We start from the raw sequence: 21,757 nt of genomic DNA, 5'->3' as shown, positions 1-21,757 counted from the left end.
CGGCCCCCAGCCCCGCCCCGGCAGCGCTCGCGGGCCCGCCCCCTCCCCTGCCCAATGCCGGCGCCCGGCCGCCTGAGCGGCGTCGGCTCCCACCAATCGGCTCCATGGGGGTGGGCCCGCGCCCCGGTAGGCTGCGGAGGTCTGATGGGCGCTGCCGGCGCCCAATGAGCGTGCGCGCACGGGCCTCGGCTCCTTGCGCGGGGCCGGGCGGGTAGCGCAGCGCGGCGGCTGCGGGAGGCGGCGGCGTGTCCGACATGTTCCAGGCCCCGGAGGGCGAGCGCGGCTGCGCGGGCTCCAGGTGCGGCGGGGTGGGGGGGTGGGAGAGACGGGGGCGCGGGGCCCTCCGGCAGGGGCGGCTTGAAGCTGCGGATGGGGGCCGCTCGGACCCTCGGGCCCTTCCCGAGGGGAAGCTTCCCTTCCGGGAAGCTCGAACTTCGCTGCTCCTGCCTCACTTTGTCGGGAGCCGCGGTCCGAGTCCTCCGCGGCGCCCGGGGCGGCCCGCCGTGCACGTGGTCGTTCTCCCACCGAGCGCGTTGGGCAGGGACGCTCTTCCGTGACCAGCCCCGGGAGTCCGGGGCCGGGCGAGCTGGAGCCGTAAGCGGGGGGCGCCCCGCCCCGCCCCGCTCCGCTCCGGGCCGCGCAGGGCCCAGCGCGCTCGGCCGCCCGGCTCCGCCCCGTCGAGGCCCGCGTGTTGCGGAAGCAGCGACGCCGCCCGGGGCCTGCCTCGGACTTCCCGAGCGCTCGGCCCGGCGCCGCGCGGCTGTGGCTGCGCGCACGAGGCCCGCGGGCGGCCCCCGGCGTCCACACCACCTGGTGCTGGCCGTGCAGGTGGAGGCGGAGCGGCGCCGCAGGAGCGCGGCCGCTGGGGGCCTGGCTTAGGGAGAACCTCCCTTGGGGCACCGGGGAGGGCGCTGGGGCTGCGAGGCTGCGCTCCTCCTGCTCAAAACGGGCCAGGGCCCGCCCGGCGTCCCCTCGTTGGATCCTCCACGCCCTGGCTCTGCCCCCAGCCCCCGCGTTTCCCCGGGGAGGGCTCGGCCTGGGCCGCTTCTCCCAAGCTGGAACCTCGCCAGAGCTTTCCAGAAGGCAGGGGCAGGCTGGGGTCTCGGGAGGGGGCCGGAGCCCCGGTGCTCCCCTGAAGATCTGCACTGACACCGACAAAGGGCCACCACCCGGCACAGCGTTCCCCTGGGTGATGGGGCACGTCGCCATCTCCGGGCGCCTGGCGTCGCCGGCTCCATTGTGAGCAAAGCACTCAATGAGCGCGGCCCTTCCTGGGTGACCCAGCCTCTGGGAACAGCGCTCCCCGCTGAAACGCTCGAAGTAAAACGAGATTCAGAAAGGCGCACAGCAGACGCCGTGAACGCTCGCCGGCCACCCAGTCCTCAACGGGGGCACATCCACACAGAGGGCACAGCCCTGCGGGCACGGCCTGCCCTGGGTGCTGGGCAGGCACTCAAGCCTCCACAGCTCGGCGGTGGCTTCCTGTCCACCGAGGCTGGCACCGGGTGCCGGGAGGAGAGGCGGGGCCCGCGGCCGGAGCCCAGGCCCCCAGTGCCCCGGTCAGCTCGGGACCTCGAGGGTCTCGCACAGGCAGATGGTAAACTGCTCTCAGTCAGCACGACCCCGTCCTCGAGGTGACCATCTCGGTCCCTCTTTTTGAGGAGACGCCCGTGGGGCCCACGCGTGAGACGTGCAGCCCTGGCTGGGGGACAAACGGCAAGTCAGTGCCCCCCAGCGAGGCGCCCGCCTCGAACCGCCATCAGCCCTGGCGATTTTAAATGTTTTTCTGAGCCTTTTTTGTAGGAACTGCTCGATAGGCGGGTTTGGCACAGCCGCCTCCCAAGAAGAAAGGGACCCCGGCACCCAGCAGGAGGCCCGGCCCCTGCCCGCTCTGCCAGCTGCTATGGGCTGCGGGCCCCCTTCTCCCAGGGACCAGGTCTCGGGTGGCATTCGCCCAGCTTCTGGCGAGGCTCACCTGACGCCACTCCTGTGCTGGCTCTGGCCCTGTGGCTCTGGGGACATGCGGTCCCGGGTGGTCCAGTCGCCGAGGGCGAGTGAAACTGGCCGCTTGCCGGCTCGGCCCCAGCTCAGCAGAGGCTCTTCCCGGGCCTCCCGCGTGGAAGCCTGCAGATTGAGCACGTCTCCGCTCGGCTGCGGGGGCAAACAGGCGCTGGGCCAGCGCGGGTGCTGCGGCACCTCGTAGGTCCTCAGTTGTTGCAGCGAAACTGACCCGAGAGCTGGCTCTCCTGGGAATTTCTCCTTTAAATTTGGACCCCTGCACCAGACCATTCCCCGCAGCCCGGGACTGACGGTGTGGCGGGGACGCCGCTGCTCTCCGTGGGGCTCCTGGGATGCCACGGGATGGCAGGGACCATGCACTTGTCGGCTCGGGTGGGATTTGTCTTTGACGTGCTTTTTTCGACCTGACGCACGCTAGCTGTAACTCAGCACACAGCGGGTGCAGAGGAGCCGGGAGAGCTTGTGTGTTCTTGTGCTGAGCTTGGAAGTCCAGCGTGTGGACATGACGGCCCGTCCCCATCCCATCCGCCCACGTGTCACCCGCCCAGTGGCCGGCGGCCCCCACGCAGGGGCAGGCTAGCCCATGGACACCTGGTGGGTGGCCCCCTGGCTTATTCCTGGGCTGGAAGCCACCGTCCGGGCTCTGCCACTTCCTGGGTGGCCTTGGGGAACCTGCCTGGTTCCTCGATCTGTCTCACCATCCGTAAGACAGGCACATCTGAGGACGCAGCGGACATGGCGGTGCCTGGCACGTAGTAAGTGCTGCGCCGGCGCGAGGTGCAGGATCACGCATGAAGGCAGCCACCTTTTTCTGCTGTTTTTACCGATGCGCGGTCTTAGGAGTGATTTTGAAACGTAGCCGTTTCTGGAAATCTTCTGGAGTACCCAGGATGTACGTAGGAAACTTAGGTGGGTGCCCCGGGCCGAAGGCAGCGTCAGCCCCGCACCCCAGCATCCGGTGGTCGCCCCGCGCCCCATCCAGTCCTGCAATGGGTCCTGCGCTGCGGCCGGCGTGAAGGGCGGCTGCCAGTAACGCGAGTTTTCTCTGCACGCAGATCGATGAAGCCCCTGGGAGGAGAGTGCAGCAGGCCCTGCGGCGCGCCGGGGGACGCCGCTCCCCCCGGCAGGCCCCACAGGATGGCCTCCAACATCTTCGGACCAAGCGAGGAGCCTCAGAACGTGCCCAAGAGGACGAACCCCCCAGGTAGGGCCTTGGGGAGCCTCAGCCCTTCGGCCGCCACCTGCCCCCGCCGCCCTTTCTCTCTGGTGATCCTTCTATTTCCTGGTATGGGTTAGTCCTCGTTACCTGGTGCACGTTAGTCCTCATTACCTGTGTTTTCCTGGGGGAAAAGACCGTCCTGCTATTTTCTCTTTTAAAATTTTTATTGTTTTTCTCTTCTGAAGGTGGAGTGAACCTTCTCGAATCTTCCTACCACCCACCAGGCAATCCTTGAGTGCAGAGAACCGCAGGCCCCATGCACGCCTGGGGGCTCTCGGTCGAGTGAAGGGGTGACCCCTTGTCCTATGGACACCCCCCCCCCAGGATCCACGGATGAGATTGCCGTGGGTGGTGCATGAGTTGTGGCTCTTAGTAGACGTTTTTCCTGGGAAGGGTTTTTGTTTTTTTATCAGATCACCGGAAGGGTGGAAACTAAAAGGCCTGATGGGAGGCCCCGGGCTCCTTCTAGAGGGTTCTCCAGCGCTCACCCCGCCCTCGGGTGGCTACGTTGAGAGAGTCTCAGCAAGTGGTTCTCTCCGCTGACGCGGAGTCCGCTGGGGCGCTGCACCGTGGCCTCCCGGTGCTTCCCCGCCTGCGTCTGCGCCGGAGGGGCAGCCAGGCGTGCTCCTTCATGAAGGTGGGCAAGACGGGCAGGAGTTAGCGTTTCACAGAGGAAATAAGATCCCGCAGGGTCAGCGCTAGACCGGTGCTCGGGCCGAGGTCGGGGCTTGCTGCCCGGGCGGGAGCAGCTAGCCGTCATCCATGGGGCCGGCGGTGGTCGCAGGGCCAGGGGGGCCTGGTTGCGGGGTGGGGGGGGGGTTGCTGCACAGCGCCCCGCCTCGCCTCCGGGGGCCGCTCCTGGGAGCCGGGGCGGTGTGGGGCCAGGGCGCCACCTGGGTACAGGCTAGCTGCGTCCAGGGTCACAGGGTCAAGCCTGGGCCCACCTGCAGGGGGCTTGCCGGGAGCTTCCCTGGAGGACGCAGGTGCCTGGAAAGTGGCAGCGGGCAGCGCCACAAGACCTCGTGGTCACAGGCGCAGCTCGGCACGGCCGCGGCGCTCCCTCTGCGGAGTCGCCGCTGCTCCCAGCCCCACTCTCGTGGGCTTGGTTTTCCGTCCCCGCCAGCGCCCTCTGCGGAGTCGCCGCTGCTCCCAGCCCCACTCTCGTGGGCTTGGTTTTCCGTCCCCGCCAGCGCCCTTTGAAGAGCGTCCCTGGCGCATCCTCTCGGGGACGCCGCCAGCTCTGCGCGGCAGCTCCGGGGTCCTGCCCTCGCCCCTCGCCCCGCAGCCGCACAGCTCAGGCACGTGAGGCTGAGCACGCGCCACACGGCACCTGCTGGAAGTCGTGAGGCCCGCCACCCCGGCCCCCGAGGCTCTTTTCGGTTTCCTTACAGGCTCTGTGGCCTTCGCTTGTCACCTGGCTTGGGGTTAGGGCTTGCCCAGGCGGCCTGGATGCTGTGCCAGCCCCTTTTTCACGTAGTCCCTACTATACTCCCAGGGGTAGGTGCTTCTGCCTCTACAGAAGAGGAAACTGATGTTCAGGGAGGCCCCTGCTGTGTCGGAGGCCCCATGGCTGATGAGTGGTAGAACCAGCCTTTGGATCTAAACTTACCCCTCAGCATACCTGTTGGGGTAAATGTCTCAAAACAGAGTCGCTCAGCCAAAGGTTTTGTGAACTTAAAATACTGAGAGGTGCGCGTGACGGCTCTTTAAAGACGTTGCCTGGTTTTCACCCAGAACGCACACACCTGCCTGTTTCCCCAAAAGCTTGCCAGGACGGGTTGTTTCTCTTTTGCAAGCCGGTGTCAGAATGACGTGTCTTGGAGTTGTTTTTCTTAAGGTCCAAGTGTGCCTGGGCAGCTCCTTTCCAGTTTCCAGGCTTGAGTTGTAAAACTTTGAGTAGTAGAGACCAGACAAGGCGGTGCGCAGCAGCGCGTCGAGCCCACGAGCACAACCAGCTTGTTTGGCGCTGCGCGTGTAAGCGGTGAGACCGTCAAGGCCAGCGCGGCCTGGCCTGCTCTGTGGTCGTTGGGGGGAGTCAGGTCTCCTGAGGACAATTTTTAGAAAACCCAAGAACGAGTATCACCTATAGCCAAAAACTCGGAATCGAGCTTTTCTGGTCTTCCCGTTTTAAAAAAGCCACGTGACCATTTTGGAAAGCGCGTCGTGCGCCCTTGTGGCACGCAGCGGGGCGGCCTCGAGCGGTGGGGGCGGCTCTCCACGCCCGGCAGGCGCCGCTCCTCGCGCTAGGTGGGTCTTGCAGGTCTTCCTAATCTCTAATGAGTCAAGGGCGTGCGGGGGAGACGGGGCTGCGTGGCCGGGCGTGACCCCCGGGGCCTCCCGTACCAGCACTCGCCCCGCGGTGGGTCGGCCTGCCGCCCAGCGCCAACCTCGCTCCCAGTTCTTCGACCCTGTTGGAGCACGTGGCGGCGTGTTCCGTTCTCTTCCTGGTCCCGTCAACTTCCGGCCGCTCCCGAGGCGCCCCCATTCCCCAGGGCCGGGCCATCCCCTCATGCAGGGCCCAGGACCTGTTTTGGGGGACGTGCTCCCCAGCACCCGGCAGTCCCGTGGGGGACGATCACGTGGAGGCCCAGGCACCCCTGCTCACCCCAAACTTGTCAGCGCCTTTTCCCGAGGAGGGGCCCACGGGCGCCCCAGGGAGGGGGCAGCCCTGGCCGTGCGGCCGCACTCTCACCTGATGGGCCTCTGGCCCCGGCCGGCCGCCCCGCAGCAGGGCCCCTCCCCGACCAGGGCTCCCAGAGCCGCCCGAGGAGGGCGCCGGAGGCGAGGGGGGCTCCAGGGGCGAGCGGGGCGCTGGGGGCGCACCATAAACTGAAAACACGGGATCGCAGCGCGGCCAAGACTCACATCCTGTGGGCCGCTCTGACCCCTGCCCTGGCGCAGCCCCCTCCCGCACGCCACACTCGCCCCCACAGGGACCACGGTTGTGGGGAGTGTCAGTCACTAGTTTTTTGTTTAGATATGCAAATGAGGAAGCCCCCTTTCTAAAAGGTTTACCTCTCCATTCTTTTACGTTGAGCTGCATCCTAGAGGGTGGCGTCTTTCTCCTTTCACGGAGCAGCGTCTGGGGGGCTGTGGGAAGCATGACCGGTGTGTACGGGGCCGTGGGAGCCGGGGCGGCTCGCTGAGGGTCCACGCGGCCCGGGACGGCCCCGCCCCCATCTCCAGGAGAAGAGGCTCGCCACCGCCTGGCCAGTGGCGCAGCCGCTGCCTCTTCCCCTCGTAAATGGGAAGTGCCCAGACCCCTGGCCCTGATGCCAGCCACCCCTCCTCCCCTCCACGCAGAGCCAGGCTGCGCTGCACCAGGGAGGAGACCCCCACACAGACCCTGAGGGGGAGACCCCCTGCCGGGCGGCCGCCACAGCCCGCAGGCCCTGCTCTCCGTGTCCAGCCGTGAGGCGTCTGCCCGCGCGAGTCGCACCGAGCAGTGCCCCCTCCCTCGTGGCGCACTGGCTGCCTGCAGTCAGTGTCGGCTGCCTGGAATTCGCTGACGGATCTGGCTGTCACTGAAAGTTCCAGGCAGAACGAGGTCAGGAGAATGGTCAGTGTAATTTCCCGGAGCACAGCTTTGCCTTGGATTCGGCCGCGTGTTTAAGTTCAGAGCGCTTTGTGGTCTAAAGGCTCGGGAGTTTATTTTCACTCTAGTGAAAGCTTTTCTGGGTTAACGGAAGAATGGAACGATTCAGGGTTAAGCAGAGCTCTAGAGGGAAAGTGTGCTGGTGCGCGTCCTCTCACCTCTCGAGGCCCGGGGTAAAGGGCTTGGGTGCGAGGGGAGCCCTGGGGGCTGCCGCGCTGTGGGGCCTGGCCCGGGTTTGGGGGGAGGGGGCACGTGCGGGAGGGGCCGCAGCGCTCTGCCCGGCTCACCCACCTGTGGTTCTTTCTGCAGGCGGAAAAGGAAGTGGAATCTTCGAGGAACCTGCGCCCGCGCAGACCCGGCAGCGTCTGAACCCACCTGGCGGGAAGACCAGTGACATTTTTGGGTCCCCCGTCACTGCCTCTTCCCCCTCGGCACACCCAAACAAGCCCAAGGTGAGGACCAGGCAGGTGGCCGGCATGGAGGGCACGCGCCAGGGCAGGCGCGAGGCGTCCCTGCCGGCGCTGGCAGGGGCCTCGGGGGCTGGTCCTCTGGTTAGTGCGCCGCAAGCAGCAGGTGTGCGTCGTAGCATGGCCGCCTTCCTCCCCGAGCACCCCCGGGGCGAGAGACCCAGAAAGCTGAGCGTCCCTCGGGGTTTCTTCGCTATTTTCGTCTGTCCTGGAGAGGAGCCGTGCTGGTTCTGGGGGCACCCGGCCCCCATTCAGCCTGCATGGGCGCTTGGAACACTGGGAGGGTGAGGGCACTGCTGGAACACGATCAGCTGCCCATGCACGTGGCAGCACGTGCTCTCACCTGGACGTGCGTGGACGGCGGGCGGGTCGCTCACGTGGCTTCAGCCCTGCTTGGTGAGGCCCTCCGTGCCCCGCGCCGCCCCCCCCCCGCTGCTCCGCCCCTGCGCGGGTGGTGGCAGAACAACTCGGGTGACATCAGCGATGTTTTTAACCTGTTAGTTTTCCTGCTTTTTTGTGGTCAAGAGACACGGTCTGGTTCCCTAAAGGAGCAGGCTCTGAAGCCTCTGGAGTCACCCGTGCCTAGCATTGCCACCCGCGCTGAACCGCAGCCGTGGCCGTTTCCAGCCTTGAGGCCCGGGGAAGTCAGGCTCAAGCCTCCGAGTTGTTACTCGACTACGACGCTCAAGGCAGCGTTCTAGAATCCGGCAGGTCTCCACCACGAGAAGGGCCTGAGCCAACTGAGCACAAAAGAGAAGGCACTGCCCGCTGCGCTCGACACGGCACAGAGACGGGCGGCCGTGCAGAGGAGAGCGGCCGTCAGTGCAGCTGGCGGGCACGGCGGGCAGAAGAGCCTCCTGGTTTGTTTCGCCCCCAGCAAGGGCAGGGCGTGCACGGTGAGCCGGGCACAAGGACACAGGGACGACTGCAGGGGCGGCCCTGCCCAGAGAGGGTGTCGCGTGGGCCTCAGTGAGTGCACCGCCTGCGTGGATCACCGTGCGCCAGGTATTTAGAAGCCCTGGGCTCAGGCTGATAAGAAAACTAGATTGTCACCTTTGGGGACTGCCAGAGGACCAGCTCGTTACTACAAAAACTGCTACACAAATGATCAGTGGCTGCTAACATCTCCAACCAGAGACCGCGAAGAACCGTGAGGCCTGTGAGGGAAGCCAGTGCCACCGTTGAAGTTTTTTGTTTTTGTTTTTGTTTTTGTTTTTTTGAGGTACCCGGGGCTGAGGATTGACCCCAGGACCTCACACATGGGAAGCCAGCACTCAGCATGAGCCACATCAGCCCCCCTGGGTTGGTTTTTTCCGATGTTTGCGTGTTTTGTTTTATTTTGTTTTTATGTATTTAGGGAACCAGACCCAGGACCTCCCACGTGGGAAGCAGGTGTTCAACCGCTTGAGTCACAGCCGGGACCCCCATTTTGAAGCCACCGTCTTAGAAGAATCAAGCCTTGCCCAGATCAGACCTTGTGTTTGATACCAGGGGTTTTAAGTCAGAACAGTGCAAAATAGAGGAAACCGTACAGCAGACAGTAGAGGAAGATCCTCGAGACCGAGGAGACCCGAGACGCGTTCTCCGAGGCAGTGTGCGGCCCTCATTTGGATCTTCATTGAGACAGCCTGGCTGGAGCGGGTGGAGCTGGGGTTGAGCATCTGCTTCACACATACGAGGCCCCAGCTTCAATTTCCAGCATCTCTCTTTAAAAAAGAGCAAGATAGTTTGAGAAATTTGAGTACCAAGTGTTTCTGGTATTTAAGGAATTGTTCATTTTTGCAGTTGTGAGAGTGCTATGATTGTGGGATTTTTGTTTTGTTTTTTTATTCTTTTTTTTTTTTTTAAGATTTATTTTTATTTTATTTAATTCCCCTCCCCTCCCCCAGTTGTCTGTTTTCTGTGTCTTTTTGCTGCATCTTGTTTCTTTGTCCGCTTCTGTTGTCGTCAGCAGCACAGGAAGTGTGGGCGGCGGCATTCCTGGGCAGGCTGCTCCCTCCTTCGCACTGGGCGGCTCTCCTTACAGGGCGCACTCCTTGCGCATGGGGCTCCCCTACGCGGGGGACACCCCTGTGTAGCACTGCACTCCTTGCGCGCATCAGCACTGCGCATGGCCAGCTCCACACGGGTCAAGGAGGCCCGGGGCTTGTACCGCGGACCTCCCATGTGGTAGACGGACGCCCTAACCACTGGGCCAAAGTCCGTTTCCCTGTTTTTTTGTTCTTAAGGACGTTTAGAGTCACGTCTTAAAACGTGTGTGGATAAAGTGAAATTCCCGGGGTCTAGCTGGGGGAACAGGGCGGCCAGGACCAGGGCGGCGGCTCGGAGGCACCGGCCCGGCTGCTGCGGTCTCTGTCGAGTGGGCCATGCTGTTTGCTCTGCTTTGCTCGTGATTAAAATTGCCTGTGGTAAAATGCTTTTAAAATTTAAAAGTAGAGCCGAAGTCATCTGTGTTCTGGCTTGGAATCCCAGCCTGACCTCGCTGTCTGCCTCGTTGCAGGACCACGTTCTCTTACGTGAAGGAGAAGACCCGAAGTCGGGACCGCCAGGTGAGACCCTCGCTTCCCGCCCCCTCCCGCGCGCTCCCCTCGGCCGTGCCGCGTCCCTGGAGAATGCGGGGACCTGTCGTCTCCCCGCCAGGCCAGCTGCCTGCAGCAGCGCAGTTGTGCTTGTCGCTGCGAGGATGCCGTGTTTGACGGAGGCCAGAGAAACGGGCTTAGGTAGTTCCAGAACTGCCCAGCGATTACAATAGGCCTTTCTTCACTTCTGATCGTTGCTACCCAGCCCAGGCCCAAAAACAAATTGTCCTTTCTTGTGTGGCAAAGGGCAGGGATCTAAAACCCTCTGGACCCATGGACGGGGGAGAACCGGCAGGACTGATGCAGCAAGGGAGGGCATAGAAGAGGGCAGGAAAAGAAGGACGGGGGGGGGGCGTCCACTTAGCCGTGGGGAGGAAGAACGCGGGCCGGGTGGGCGGGGTCCAGGAACGAGCCGCTCCACTGTGGGGCTGGAGGTCGGAATCTGAGGGCCACCTGTGTCTCTAAGCGGGCTCGGCACTTACCCTGCCTTTGGGTCACCGTGTCCCTAAATTGACAGCCAGAGTGCACGGGAGTTTGTTCAGCCTTAAGAAAGTTGAACGCGTAGCGTCGGGAAAGCTCGCCTGCCCCGTTAGACCTCCAGCTAAGACGGCTGCTGCTCCTCACACTTAGCGGGAGGAAGTTTGCGTTTTAGACTTGGGGCGGGAAAAATGGGAATGGAGTCCAGCCCGCGGTAAAGCAGCAGCAGCTTCTTGAGCACTCAAGCAAGGAGCAGGGCACTAAGCCCCTTTCTGCCCGTTCACGTCCTGCACCTGCCACTTCACGCCCCGGCTTCTCGGTCCCAGCTGAAAAGCCTTGCTTTACTGTCTCTCCGTTACGGCGTGAACCGCACAGACGTCTCACCCGCACCCTGGCTTTCGGGCGTGGGTGGCCTCTGACGGGGTGGTGTGCTGGCTCTGTCCCACAGCCGCAGCGAGCGCCCCGCCGGGAGACGAGAAGGGTGGCCCGAGAGGAGCAGACGGCGCCCGCGAGCCAGAGCCCCCGCCCCGCGCCGACAGCCACGAGCCCCGGCTGGGGCCGCGGCCGCGCTCGCACAACAAGGTCTTGAACCCCCCCGGCGGCAAGTCCAGCATCTCCTTCTACTGAGGGGGCTGCCGCTGCGCTTCACTGGGTCGGACGAGGGCCTCGAGAGCCAGGGCCTCCCGGGGTAGTTTCTTTTAGCCCAACGGAGCGGGGGTGGGAGAGGGTTTGTCGTGCGCCCGGAGCTGCTCGGGGTTTCCATGGCCGCCTGCGGGAGCCGCGCAGGGGACCCGGGAGACACCCTCGTGGGGATAGAAGCCCCTCCCCAGGTGTACGTTCAGGACTTAGTTCCAGGTTCGAGGGACCTCTCGGGGGGTGGGTGGGGAGAGGGTGCGTGGTGGCGGGGAGGCAGGGCCGGGCGGGGTCTTCTGCGCGTTCTGCGGGCTAAACGGACTTCCTGGAACAAGTGAAACACAGCAAACCTAGAAGTAATCCAGAGAACACCCAGAGCAACCCGTCGTGCCGTGGGACGGAGGGAGCCCTAACGCAGGCGGGGTGGGCCGCGAGTGGGCCGAGCGGAACCGCCTTTCTTCACGACACTTGCTCTTCACGGGAGCCGATTCCGCCAGAGCACCCACCGCCGCTGCCTCCAGGTCTCCGCCTCATTTATCCGCAGTGTCTTGTCCTTCAGTCTCTTCTGGAAACTCTCCATTGCTTTTCCTCAGCAGCTTTCAACAAAAGCCGAAACGTTACATTTAAAGCAGCGTCCGCAGATGTTTTACTCGCGGTGTCGCCCCCTCGTGCTGTGTCTCGTCTTCCCCCTGCAAGGTGGCTGTGTGCTGGTTCTCCAGAAGGCCCGCTGTGCTGCTGCCTCGAACCGCGGCCGGTCTCGGGGGAGCCCCCGCCTCCTCCACGAGAAGGGGCTATGGACTCTGCAGGCTTCTGTGAGCTGTTCCTTTTCCTCCCTCACGTGAGCCTTACGTCTCAGCCTCTTACGTTTCCAGCAGCGCCGTGGGCGGGTGCCTCCCGAACCAGGAGCTCCGCTGGCGCCGCGAGTCCAGCCGGAGGTCTCCGGGCAGTGGCGTCCCTTGGAGGGTCTTTGTTCCCATCGACGGGAGGAAGCGCTGCTCGAGAGCCTGGGCTTCAACGTCCGAATCCTCTCGGAATCGCCAGGGAGCTGATTTTGAAGTACCAGTTTCACGTAAACGACTGTTTCTGACCTTTCCGGGGAAAGGTCCATTCCTCAGGCCCACCAAAGAGGAGGGGGTGCTCAGGCCCCCTTCCTAAAGCCTTGCAGCACCTCCTGATTGTATGCGGCCACAAGCCACCTTGCGCAGGAGATCAGAGACGGGCGGCCAGGGGCCCAGCAGCAGGCCCGTGGGCAGGCGCTTCCCAGCCCACCCGCCCGCAGGCTGCAGCCCCAGGCCCCACGCTGGAGGCACGTGGGGCCCACACCAGCGGGCAGCTTTGGGGAGGAGTGCCCACAAGGCCCACGCCCAGCGGTAGAGGTCCCTCTGTCCCTGTCAGAATCGGTCATGCCGCGGCCGGGTCGGCGCCTTCACCGTGGCCCTGCTGCTTCCATACATTACACTTGCCATGCGCCACCGCGCCCCTGGAGGTGGAGGTGCTGCCCGTGGCTGAGCCACCAAAGAGCCGCCTTCTCCTTTCCACTCACCTTGCCGACTTGGGAGCCAGTTGCCTACAGTTTTCAAATTCTTTGCTGCATAGTCGTTTTTAAGCAAGTTGTTCAGAATTGAGAGCAATTGTATTCCCCATTTAAGAAATGATGGTTGGCTTTCTAAGCCCAAGTGCACAAACTTAGGTAACCTCCAGCACCAAGGACATGTTCTAACGGTAGAAATGAGCAACATTTGTAACCACAGTTTCTAGGAGGCAGTGGCGTGCGCGGGGAAGACTCGGCATCCAGGCCAGCGCTGGCTCCTTTCTGCACGGCCCTGCTGTCGGCCCGCAGGGGGAGAGCCCTTCAGTTCCTTGCCTCTGGCGGGGTTTCTGCAGCAGCAGGGACGGAGGGAGGAAAACGTGAGAGCCCCTGGGTGGCACCCACACCTTCCCACCTCACTCAGCCCCCTTCCCCCCTTTCCCCCCTTCCTTTCCCTCCACGGTGGTGCAGGAGCAGGGTTCGAGCTGGGTGGTCTGTTCGCTGGGAGAAGCCGGAGAGAACCCCTGCGTTGAGCCCGACGGGGTGGGTGCTCGCTTGGGTTAGGGAGACGTTCTAAACATCGGGGATGACTGTCTTTGGAAGATTCCAGCCTCAGCATTGTGTTCTCAGCCTCTAAGCTGCCTTGAGAAATTACTAGAGTCTGTCTTATTATTAAGCCTTAAACCTTTTTTCAGTGCATTTGGTGCCAACGTTTTTCTAGACCTGTAACAACAAAAAACCTGAACTCACATCTCAATGTAATTTTGATAGGAACGTTTTGTTATTTTTACAAGGCAAAATTGGGTATAACAGTTGAATTAAACTTAGCAATCAAGTACTCAAGGTCTTTGCCTTTTGTGTTTGTGTGTGTGCTTTCATCAGTGGCCCAGTCTCCAAATTCATATTCTCAAACATACTGTGGATTTAAGGTTTTTTCATTTGAAAACCAAAGTAGAATGGCTAGAAATGCAGCAGTGGGGTATTGCATTTTCTTAACTATGGGCACTGATTCTTTCCTCTCCTACACCTCTTGTTTTCCTAAAGAACAGAAAATTGGCTTTGAAACTCCAATAACAAGTCCCACACATGCATGCTGCACTAGCCCATCCTAGAGAGAGGACAGGCCAAAAGCCTTTCCTCTTTATTAGTACGTACCGCAAGCAGAGTCCATGTCCTCACATACGTGGCATGGAAGCACCACGAAGAAACTTGAGAACACCTGCCCAGAGATTCCTCTAGGCCTTTCCACACCACTGCCTGCTGGCTCGGACAGAACTCCAGATAGAACCCGGACATGGGTTACCTGAAACACGGGTCTGCACCTGCTCAGCCCCACCCGTCACCTGCAGTATGGTGTGTCTTCCAAGGGCAGCATGAAATCCTCTACATGCAGCAGCCACTCCAGCTGCAGGTCAGCACCAGGGTGTCGACCACCGGTCTCCAGAGACCAGGCGGTGGCTCCACCTGCAGCAGGTGAGGGAGTAACAGCCGTCCAAGAGCCACCACGTCAAGCTCTGTGCTAGACCAGGGGAAACATCAGCTAGCTGTTGATAACAGCTTCAACAAATGAAATGAGGGGAACGGAACAGGGACCAGGGTGACTATCAGGGATTAGGAATACACTTAGAAATTAAAGGGCGGTCCTGAGATGTGTGTGCCCATTTTACACGTAAGGATAAGATATTAGGAGGAAGAAAGAAACAGTCCCAAATAATGTTTTAAAGTTTTGATTTTTAAGCAGTTTCAAGCCACAACTGTGTCCAGTTATGCTAGCAATCAAAATTTACTAAAGTTGATGGCCAAGTTATTTGCTCTCTCCTGGGAGGAGCTGTCCCTCCTGAGACATGCAACTTCAGGAGTTCAAAGAGGTTAAAGTTCTGAAAAAGACCCAAGACAGAAGTCTTTAAACATCCCCCAAAACAATCTTTCTCAGTAACTTGCTCACCAGGGAGAATTCAATGAATTTCATCCATTTGTCCTGCCTTATTTTGGAAATATAAAACATTTCTACATACCATTAATTGCATGCTTACTGTTAGGTAGCAGCTAGAGATAGTGCTAAATCCCTTTTGTGGATTAGCTCAATCTACCAACATTCACAGACTCAGTTCTGCATGTTTGGAAATGGAGACTTCGATTCACTCAACCAGGATCAAAACCCCCACAATCTGAATCTAAGACTATTAGGAAGCTGGGATAGCTAATCTTGGTGGGGCTGGTCAACGCCCGTATGGCAAACACTGTGCCGGGGAGAAATATGAATTAGAGCAGCAGGTGGGTGGGTGCATTGACTGCAGAGGAGCTCATGGTTTGGATGTGGCTGGGACTAGATTGGAGTTGGCCTGGAAGCAGGACCTCCGGATTGTGCACAGCGTAAGGTGAAGGCAGGGGTGAGGGAGCATTCCTCAGATTTAAACTGGCACTGGCTGGTCTCCACCAGAATTCACACCACCTGTGTAGCCTACAGAACCGCAGGTTGGAGAATTTAGCCTTGGGTTCATAGAGCCCCCAGGTGACCCGGGAAAGAAAAGGCAAACCCTCTAGAGCAACTCATTTTATTTCAGAGCCGCAAGGAATCTCACAGACGAGTTCCAAGGAACACCAGCCAGAGGGGCTCGGGGGAGTCCGAGGAAGGGCCAGCCCAGACAGCAGAATCAGGCCTGATGTCGTAACTCAGCAGATGGTAAAAAGGAATAAGCCTTCGAAACTGGTGAAATACAAGAAAACCAAACCCGGCGAACAATGAAAACACCATCCTTGAATTTAAAAGCTAAGTGGATAAGACTAGATAGAGCAGTAGAGACGCCCTGGTATACGTGACACGTCCCCACCCTCACAGCGGGCCGCCCCCGGCCCGACCGGAAGCGCGTCAGCCCCGCCCAGCCGAGCTTCCGCCCCGAGCCGGCGGCCTCGCGCGCGGGGCGACCCCTGGCGGCGCGGCGCGGGGCTGCGGGGCGGGGCCGCGGCGCGCGGGGCGGGACTTCCGGCGCGGGCGGGCTTCCGGCGAGTGAGTGACGGCCGCGGCGGCGGCGGCGCAGCCTGAGGCGACAGCGGCGGCGGCCTGCGGACCCTCGCGGCGGCGGCGGCGGCGAGCGGGCCGCGCGGGCGGCGGCGATGGCCGCGATGATGGAGATCCAGATGGACGAGGGCGGCGGCGTGGTGGTGTACCAGGACGACTACTGCTCGGGCTCGGTGATGTCCGAGCGCGTGTCGGGCCTGGCGGGCTCCATCTACCGCGAGTTCGAGCGCCTCATCCACTGCTACGACGAGGAGGTGGTCAAGGAGCTGATGCCGCTGGTGGTGAACGTGCTGGAGAACCTGGACTCGGTGCTCAGCGAGAACCAGGAGCACGAGGTGGAGCTGGAGCTGCTGCGCGAGGACAACGAGCAGCTGCTCACCCAGTACGAGCGCGAGAAGGCGCTGCGCAGGCAGGCCGAGGAGGTGCGTGGGGCCCGCCCGCCGGCCACGCCCGGCCCGCCGCGCCCGGCCACCCCGCGCGCGCGCCCCCGCCCCGGCACCGCCCGGGGACGCCCCCGCCCCGGGGCCCGCCCGGCTCCTGCGGGCTCCGCCACCCCGAATCCCTAGGCCCCGGTTTTCCCATCTCAGGGCGCCGTGATTCGCAACCCCACCCCTCCCCTCCCCGCCGCGGGATCTCGGGTGTCCTTCGGGTTCTGCAGCCAGAGGAGGTCTGGCGATGCCAGAAGACCTTTTCCTTTGTCCCCGATACGGTATTTTGAAGGTCTGTGGCGTGCGTGGGTTTGGTGATGGATGTAAACATAACCAGAGCCGCAGTCGGGCTGCGCCAGGTGCCGAGGGCACCTCTCGGGGAAGATGGTTAGGTCCGTACAAGAGGCAGAGCCGTCCCCTGGCCTTGCAGGGGCTCAGAGAATTTGGAAACATGCCCTTGGTTCTCATCTGTCTCCATCTCCTGGAAATGGTTTTCGGGCCAGCTGTGCATTGCGGGAAGGAATACCACCTTCCTGGGTCACCGGCCGGGGTGTGAGCACTGACCAGGTGCCTGGCCTGGAGCCTTGCCCTTTGTAGAAAAGGAAGGCTGAGTGAGGCAGCTTCCAGGCCGTGCTGGGCCGCAGGCCCACTCTGTGACCTTGGCCGCTCGCTTGCCAGCTCTGGGCTTCGCTTTTCCGTCAGAGGAGCGAAGTGCCCTGGCTGACCTCCGAGCCGGGGAATTCCAGCAGTCTAGGAGATGGGGGATGCTCTTTGAGATACGAATAGCAAGTGTCTTATTAAACTTATATTTATTTCCAAGTCACTTAGCACATTCTTGACTTTAATAAATGAAAGATGTATTTTGACTTTTCCGTCAACCGGGTGGGTTTATACCCTCATTTGGGTTAAAGCTTATTTGTAAGAATGAACAGTGTCTTGCATTATTCCCACTTCGAGCGCTCTGTTTGGCTTGGGGGTTTCTGTATCGTTAAGAGGCTGCTGCTGTCTACGGAATGGGGGCCCAGGCACCGCCAAAACAGAGTTAGAGCTGTCGGCGTAAAGGCACGCCAGAGCTCAGAGTGGCGTGGGCGTTTTCCTGGATAGGAACAGCCTGGAAGTGGAGAGACCCGACCACAGGCCCAGGCGCAGAAGAGCCGGGGGGCAGGACCCCGTGCGGCCCGACTCCTGGCTGGGCTCTTCCTTGTATCAGGCTGTGGGGTCCAGAGGCCGGCATCCCAGGTACTGGGGCACCGGGCACTGCCCTCCACCTCTAGTGGCTCAGGTAGCCATTTCATGCCCGATGGAGGTTTCGGGTAGGTTTCTTTCAATAGTGAATGAGAAGAAACTAAAAGGAGATGAGTCATAATGGCTAAGAATCATAATCTTGCCTAAAAATTAGCTGTGCATAGATTAGGCACTATCTCCGCTCTGTGCAGTTCAAATGCATCCACAATTGAGCGTGTTTTGCCCACCCACTTACACACACTGCTGGACTGAGAGCTGCTGGGTGTGCATATGGTTTTCAGACGCAATCGGCTTGGAGGTTGAGAACCACCACTGGGGCAGCTATTCACAGAAGCTACACTGAGTGCTCCATGAGCAGAGAGCCACGGGTCAGACAAATGCTTGGCCAGCAGCCTCAAGGTTCTGAGTAGGTGCTAGTGGTGTGTCCTTGGAAAGACCTCAAAGGACACTACGGCGACAGAAGCATTTAGAATTCTAGGTCACTAAATCAAGTACCCCAAATAACCTAAGTAAGCAGTCAGTGCACTAAAGCAAGCAAGCGTGCGTTTCAGTCCTGTGGGAGAAGACCACTTGGGCACTGCGGGCTGTCTTCTCTCTCCAGACAGGAAATTGTGATGACGTGTTTACGTGTCTGATAACAGAAGGGCTAGAGTATGGCGGGCACCGAGATGCTGGCATCGCAGACGCCTCCTGCGTGAGCTGTAAAGGGAAGCTCCGTCCCCAGCCATGCTGCTCAAGAAGGCTTAGTCAGAGGAGGTAACTGGAGCTGCCTGCGGCTCTGAGCAGACAACGTCTGCACGGATTTAAAAAGAGAAGAAAAGGCTCAAGCGGAACAGACACCCAGCCCTCTTCTGGCGTAGTAACTGCAGCTGGAGACGGCGAGTGTGCTCTGACCTCGAGAGCCTGGCTCAGTGGGAATCACGGCAGGCAGCGCGTGGGGACGCGGGGGTGGCGACCCCACCCTGGGGAGGTCGCGCCACCCAGACGGGTTTCTGCCCCACTCTGGCCCGCAGTGACCTTCCTGCGAAGTGTGCAGGTTGCCAGACTGGCAAGTGGTTTTCATCTCAAGTGCCAGCTCCAACCTTCGGCCCCCGGCCCCTGGTTGCCTCCAGAGCCCTGGCGAGATGGATGCAGTAGTGCCGAAACCCATCCAGAAGGAGGCCCCTGCAGGGTCCAGGCAGCCTCCCGTGTCAGTCCTGCGGCATCCAGAGCCTGCCTGTGCGTGTCTGCCGAGCTGAGGCCTCTGGTTCGGACACTGCCCATGTATTGGAGAGTGGCAAGTCCCAGCCCAGCTCGATGCAGACACACAGAGCTAAATGGGCCTGTTTGCAGCTCCTGATCTTCCCCCAGAGACCTTAAGAAATGTTTGTGCTTGAACCCAGGTTCAATCCCCGGTACCTTCTGAAAACAAACAAATGGGAAAAAACAACTTTCAAAGGGGAGCAAATGTAGCTCTGGTTGAGCACCTGTCCCCATGTTCTAGGTCCTGGGTTCAGTCCCCAGGACCTTCTAAAAAAAAATCCGTCAAGTTTTTCTCTGTTGGAAAAGGAGACACTTCGAAATAGGCAACTGATTGGGTTAGGGCTAGAGGGTGAGTTGTACATTTTGCCCTCAGTATAATCACAGAAGGACTGGTCACAGAAACCGTGTGTGTTGTACTTACCCAGGCAGCAAGAGCCCCTTCCCTTGCACTGCCCAAGGGCTTAGCTCAAAGGAGGTTAAAGTCTCCATAGCCCTAAAGAACCTGCTGGTAACACCCTCCATCTCATCGCAAGCAACTCAAGTGGACGCTCTGACCACAAAACATGTGCGTGTGGATATATGCCCTGTCCGTGGCGTTGGAGGCTCTGTAAGGAAAGCAGAGTAGAGGGAAGTTTTATCCAAAACTTAATTTTTTCTAGTTATAAAAAAAGTCATCCATTTCTTAGAAGAACATTTGGAAAGGATTAAGCTAGAGGGAAAAACTCATAGTCCTAGTCTATAGTATTCTGTAGAGATATTTTGCCTTTCTTTTTCTCCTAGGAGGCACCGGTGATTAAACCCAGGGCAGGGCACCTGGGATGCAGGTGCTCAACCTGCTTCCCTTTTTTGCCTTTTTCCATAAGTGAATTCAAATCTTTTTTTTATTTCTCTCCCCTTCCCTCCCCCAAATTGTCTGCTCTCTCTGTCCATTCGCTGGAATTCAAATCTTAAATCACAAGTTTTCATTCTTGTTTCCCATATTGAAACTAGTAAATGTGCCACTGCTCAGAGGAGGCTCTTTCTTCTGTCATGCTGTGGTATTAGGAGGCATTTTTTAAAATGGTTTCTTCTTCCGGATGAAGCTGGTAAGATCTGGTGTCCAGAGCTGCCTGTTCTGTCGGCCTCTGAGCCGGCCGAGGCAGGGCTCCCAGGGCTCCCACTGCCTCCCGCCAGGCCTACGCAGGCCTGGTCCGCAGAGCGTGGCCCGGAGCAGGTGCCGAGGCCCGGGGCCCGGCGGCAGCACGGGGACCCTGCAGGAACGGAGTCGGCCTCCGGCCCCGGGCAGAGCCCTCCCCCTGCCGGCCACGCGGGCCTTCCCGTGGGCACACGGCAGGCCCTGCAGTTCTCCCTGAGCCCGCGCCTGTCTGTCTGCTCTCCCTGCCCGGGCAGCCTGAGGAGATGACGGCCCAGCCGCGTGGGCGTGGGCGGGGAAGAAGGCGTGCTCGCCGGCCCGCGCGCTGCCTGGCTGAGGCCTGAGGACCGTTTCTGTGGGTTGAGCCTCTAGAGCAGTTCTGTCTACAGAGCTTGCTGCTGTGATGGAAGTGTTCTCGTTTGTGTTGTAGCCGCCACGGGTGGCCATTGAGCGCTTGAGGTGTGGCTTGTGCCACTGGGGGGCTGAGTTTTAAACCCCATTTCACTTTGGAGAGCTGCGTGCGGCTGGGGCCGTGGCCCGCACAGGCACACGGACGAGCTGGCTCAGGGGCACTGGCATCAGGGCGGACAAATTTCTAAGTCACGCAGCTTCAGGCAAGACAGAAGGATGCTGAAAAGGTGAATTATTATTATTTTTTTGATCCAGTGGACAAATTCCAGAAAAGGGAAATGATCTCAGAAGTAGTGAGATTCTGACATAGGAAACCAGAGAGAAGGAGACATTGGGAGATGAAGAGAAAAAAGAATGCCCGAGTGAGGACACCCCCAGAGGCTGAGCAGCCGGGGTCGACCTCTAGCAACTGGGAAGGGTCTGGTGATGACGCACAGGAGGGGATCCACCCTGGCTTGAGCTTCTTTTTTTTCTCTAACAACTTTTTGAAGTATCGCTGCTGTCCTCTACACTGTGCGTCTTTAAAGGGTACAGTGTGGTGAACTTTGCCCTACGTCCACACGTGTGGCCAGCACCAGCCAAGATTGTGGACACAAACCTCACCCCCGCAGCGTCCTCAGCCCCTCCCTGCATCCCCCATCCCCAGGTAACCCTGCTCTGCTTCCGGTCAGTGCTGACCAATTTCCGTTTTGTAGAACCCTGTGGAAATGGACTCGTGTGGTCTGTGCTTGTTGATCCGGCTGCCGTCACCGTCATGACCTTGAGGTCGTCCAGGTCGTTGAGCGCACGGCTCCCGCTCGCCCTCGCCCTGCCTCGCGGTATCCCGCTGGGTGCAGGCCTGCCCGCCCGCCTGCTGGTGGAGGCCTTGCCACGGGCCCTGCTCAGGCCGGCCGGCGGAGGACCCCGCAAGGCTTGTTGCCAGACCCAAGAGGTTCGGTCAGTGAGTGACCAGTGTCGGGACCGGGGCATCCCCCCAAGTGCCAGGATGGTGCCCCCATCCGGGAGTGGACAGGCCCAACCCAGGAAGCCCACTTAGTGTGGTCACCATCAGATTGTTTTGGAGGGGGTACCTGATATGGGCAAGAGATTGGGGAGATGCCAAGTTAAGTGTGACAGGGTCCCTGTCCTCAGGAAATGTACCCTTCATTTGGTGGGGCGCGTGAGACAGGCAGTGGGGAATGTAGAGTCTTACCCACAGAACCAGATTCAAGTGACGTCCTTCCCCCCACCCTCCAACCTCATATTTTCCACCAGCTTTGGGTGTCGTTCTTTGCATTTCTCTACTTCTGGGCTCTTGTCCCCTACCCTTTCCACAAGCCAGTCTTTTTTTTTTTTTTTTTAAGTTTTAACATGATCAAATTTTTTTTTAAATTTTTATTTTTTTTTATTCATTTTGTAAAAATATTACATTCAAAAAATATGAGGTCCCATTCAACCCCACCACCCCCACCCCACCACTTCCCCCCAGCAACACTCTCTCCCATCATCATGACACATCCATTGCAATTGGTAAGTATATCTCTGGGCATCGCTGCACCTCATGGTCAATGGTCCACATCATAGCCCATACTCTCCCATGTTCCATCCAGTGGGCCCTGGGAGGATCTACAATGTCCGGTAATTGTCCCTGAAGCACCACCCAGGACAACTCCAAGTCCCGAAAACACCTCCACATCTCATCTCTTCCTCCCATTCCCCGCACCCAGCAGCCACCATGGCCACTTTTCCCACACCAATGCCACATTTTCTCTGTGGACCGTGGC

General features: G+C 60.2%; 2 protein-coding genes across 27 annotated transcripts in view; both read left to right on the top strand.

The window, feature by feature from the left end:
* The first annotated feature begins 170 nt into the window (after nucleotides 1–170).
* JPT2 (Jupiter microtubule associated homolog 2) lies at nucleotides 171–13,355 on the top strand. 2 transcript variants are annotated; one of them, XM_004459425.5, is made up of 5 exons: nucleotides 171–298; nucleotides 3,075–3,223; nucleotides 7,143–7,285; nucleotides 9,801–9,849; nucleotides 10,805–13,355. In XM_004459425.5, the coding sequence occupies exons 1-5, from the start codon at nucleotides 255–257 to the stop codon at nucleotides 10,981–10,983; spliced, it is 564 nt and encodes a 187-aa protein (XP_004459482.1). In that variant the 5' UTR covers nucleotides 171–254; the 3' UTR covers nucleotides 10,984–13,355. The 2 variants fall into 2 exon arrangements, with proteins under 2 accessions (XP_004459482.1, XP_023444815.1); XM_023589047.3 differs by lacking the exon at nucleotides 171–298 and adding an exon at nucleotides 687–2,928.
* Nucleotides 13,356–15,511: 2,156 nt separating this feature from the next.
* MAPK8IP3 (mitogen-activated protein kinase 8 interacting protein 3) overlaps nucleotides 15,512–21,757 on the top strand; it is a 47,267-nt gene continuing 41,021 nt past the window's right edge. For 23 of the 25 annotated variants that reach the window (XM_058286688.2, XM_058286685.2, XM_058286684.2 and 20 more), the window contains exon 1: nucleotides 15,523–15,958. In XM_058286688.2, coding sequence (XP_058142671.1) covers nucleotides 15,632–15,958 — 327 coding nt within the window. In that variant the 5' untranslated portion in view covers nucleotides 15,523–15,631. Of the gene's footprint in view, nucleotides 15,959–21,757 lie in introns of all 25 variants that reach the window. The other 2 variants (XM_058286674.2, XM_058286672.2) reach the window with 2 other exon arrangements.

This window comes from Dasypus novemcinctus, chromosome 23 (genome assembly GCF_030445035.2).
Source record: "Dasypus novemcinctus isolate mDasNov1 chromosome 23, mDasNov1.1.hap2, whole genome shotgun sequence".
Lineage (NCBI taxonomy): Eukaryota > Metazoa > Chordata > Mammalia > Cingulata > Dasypodidae > Dasypus > Dasypus novemcinctus.
Note: the sequence above shows the minus strand (reverse complement) of the source record. Positions and strands in the feature narration are given on the sequence as shown.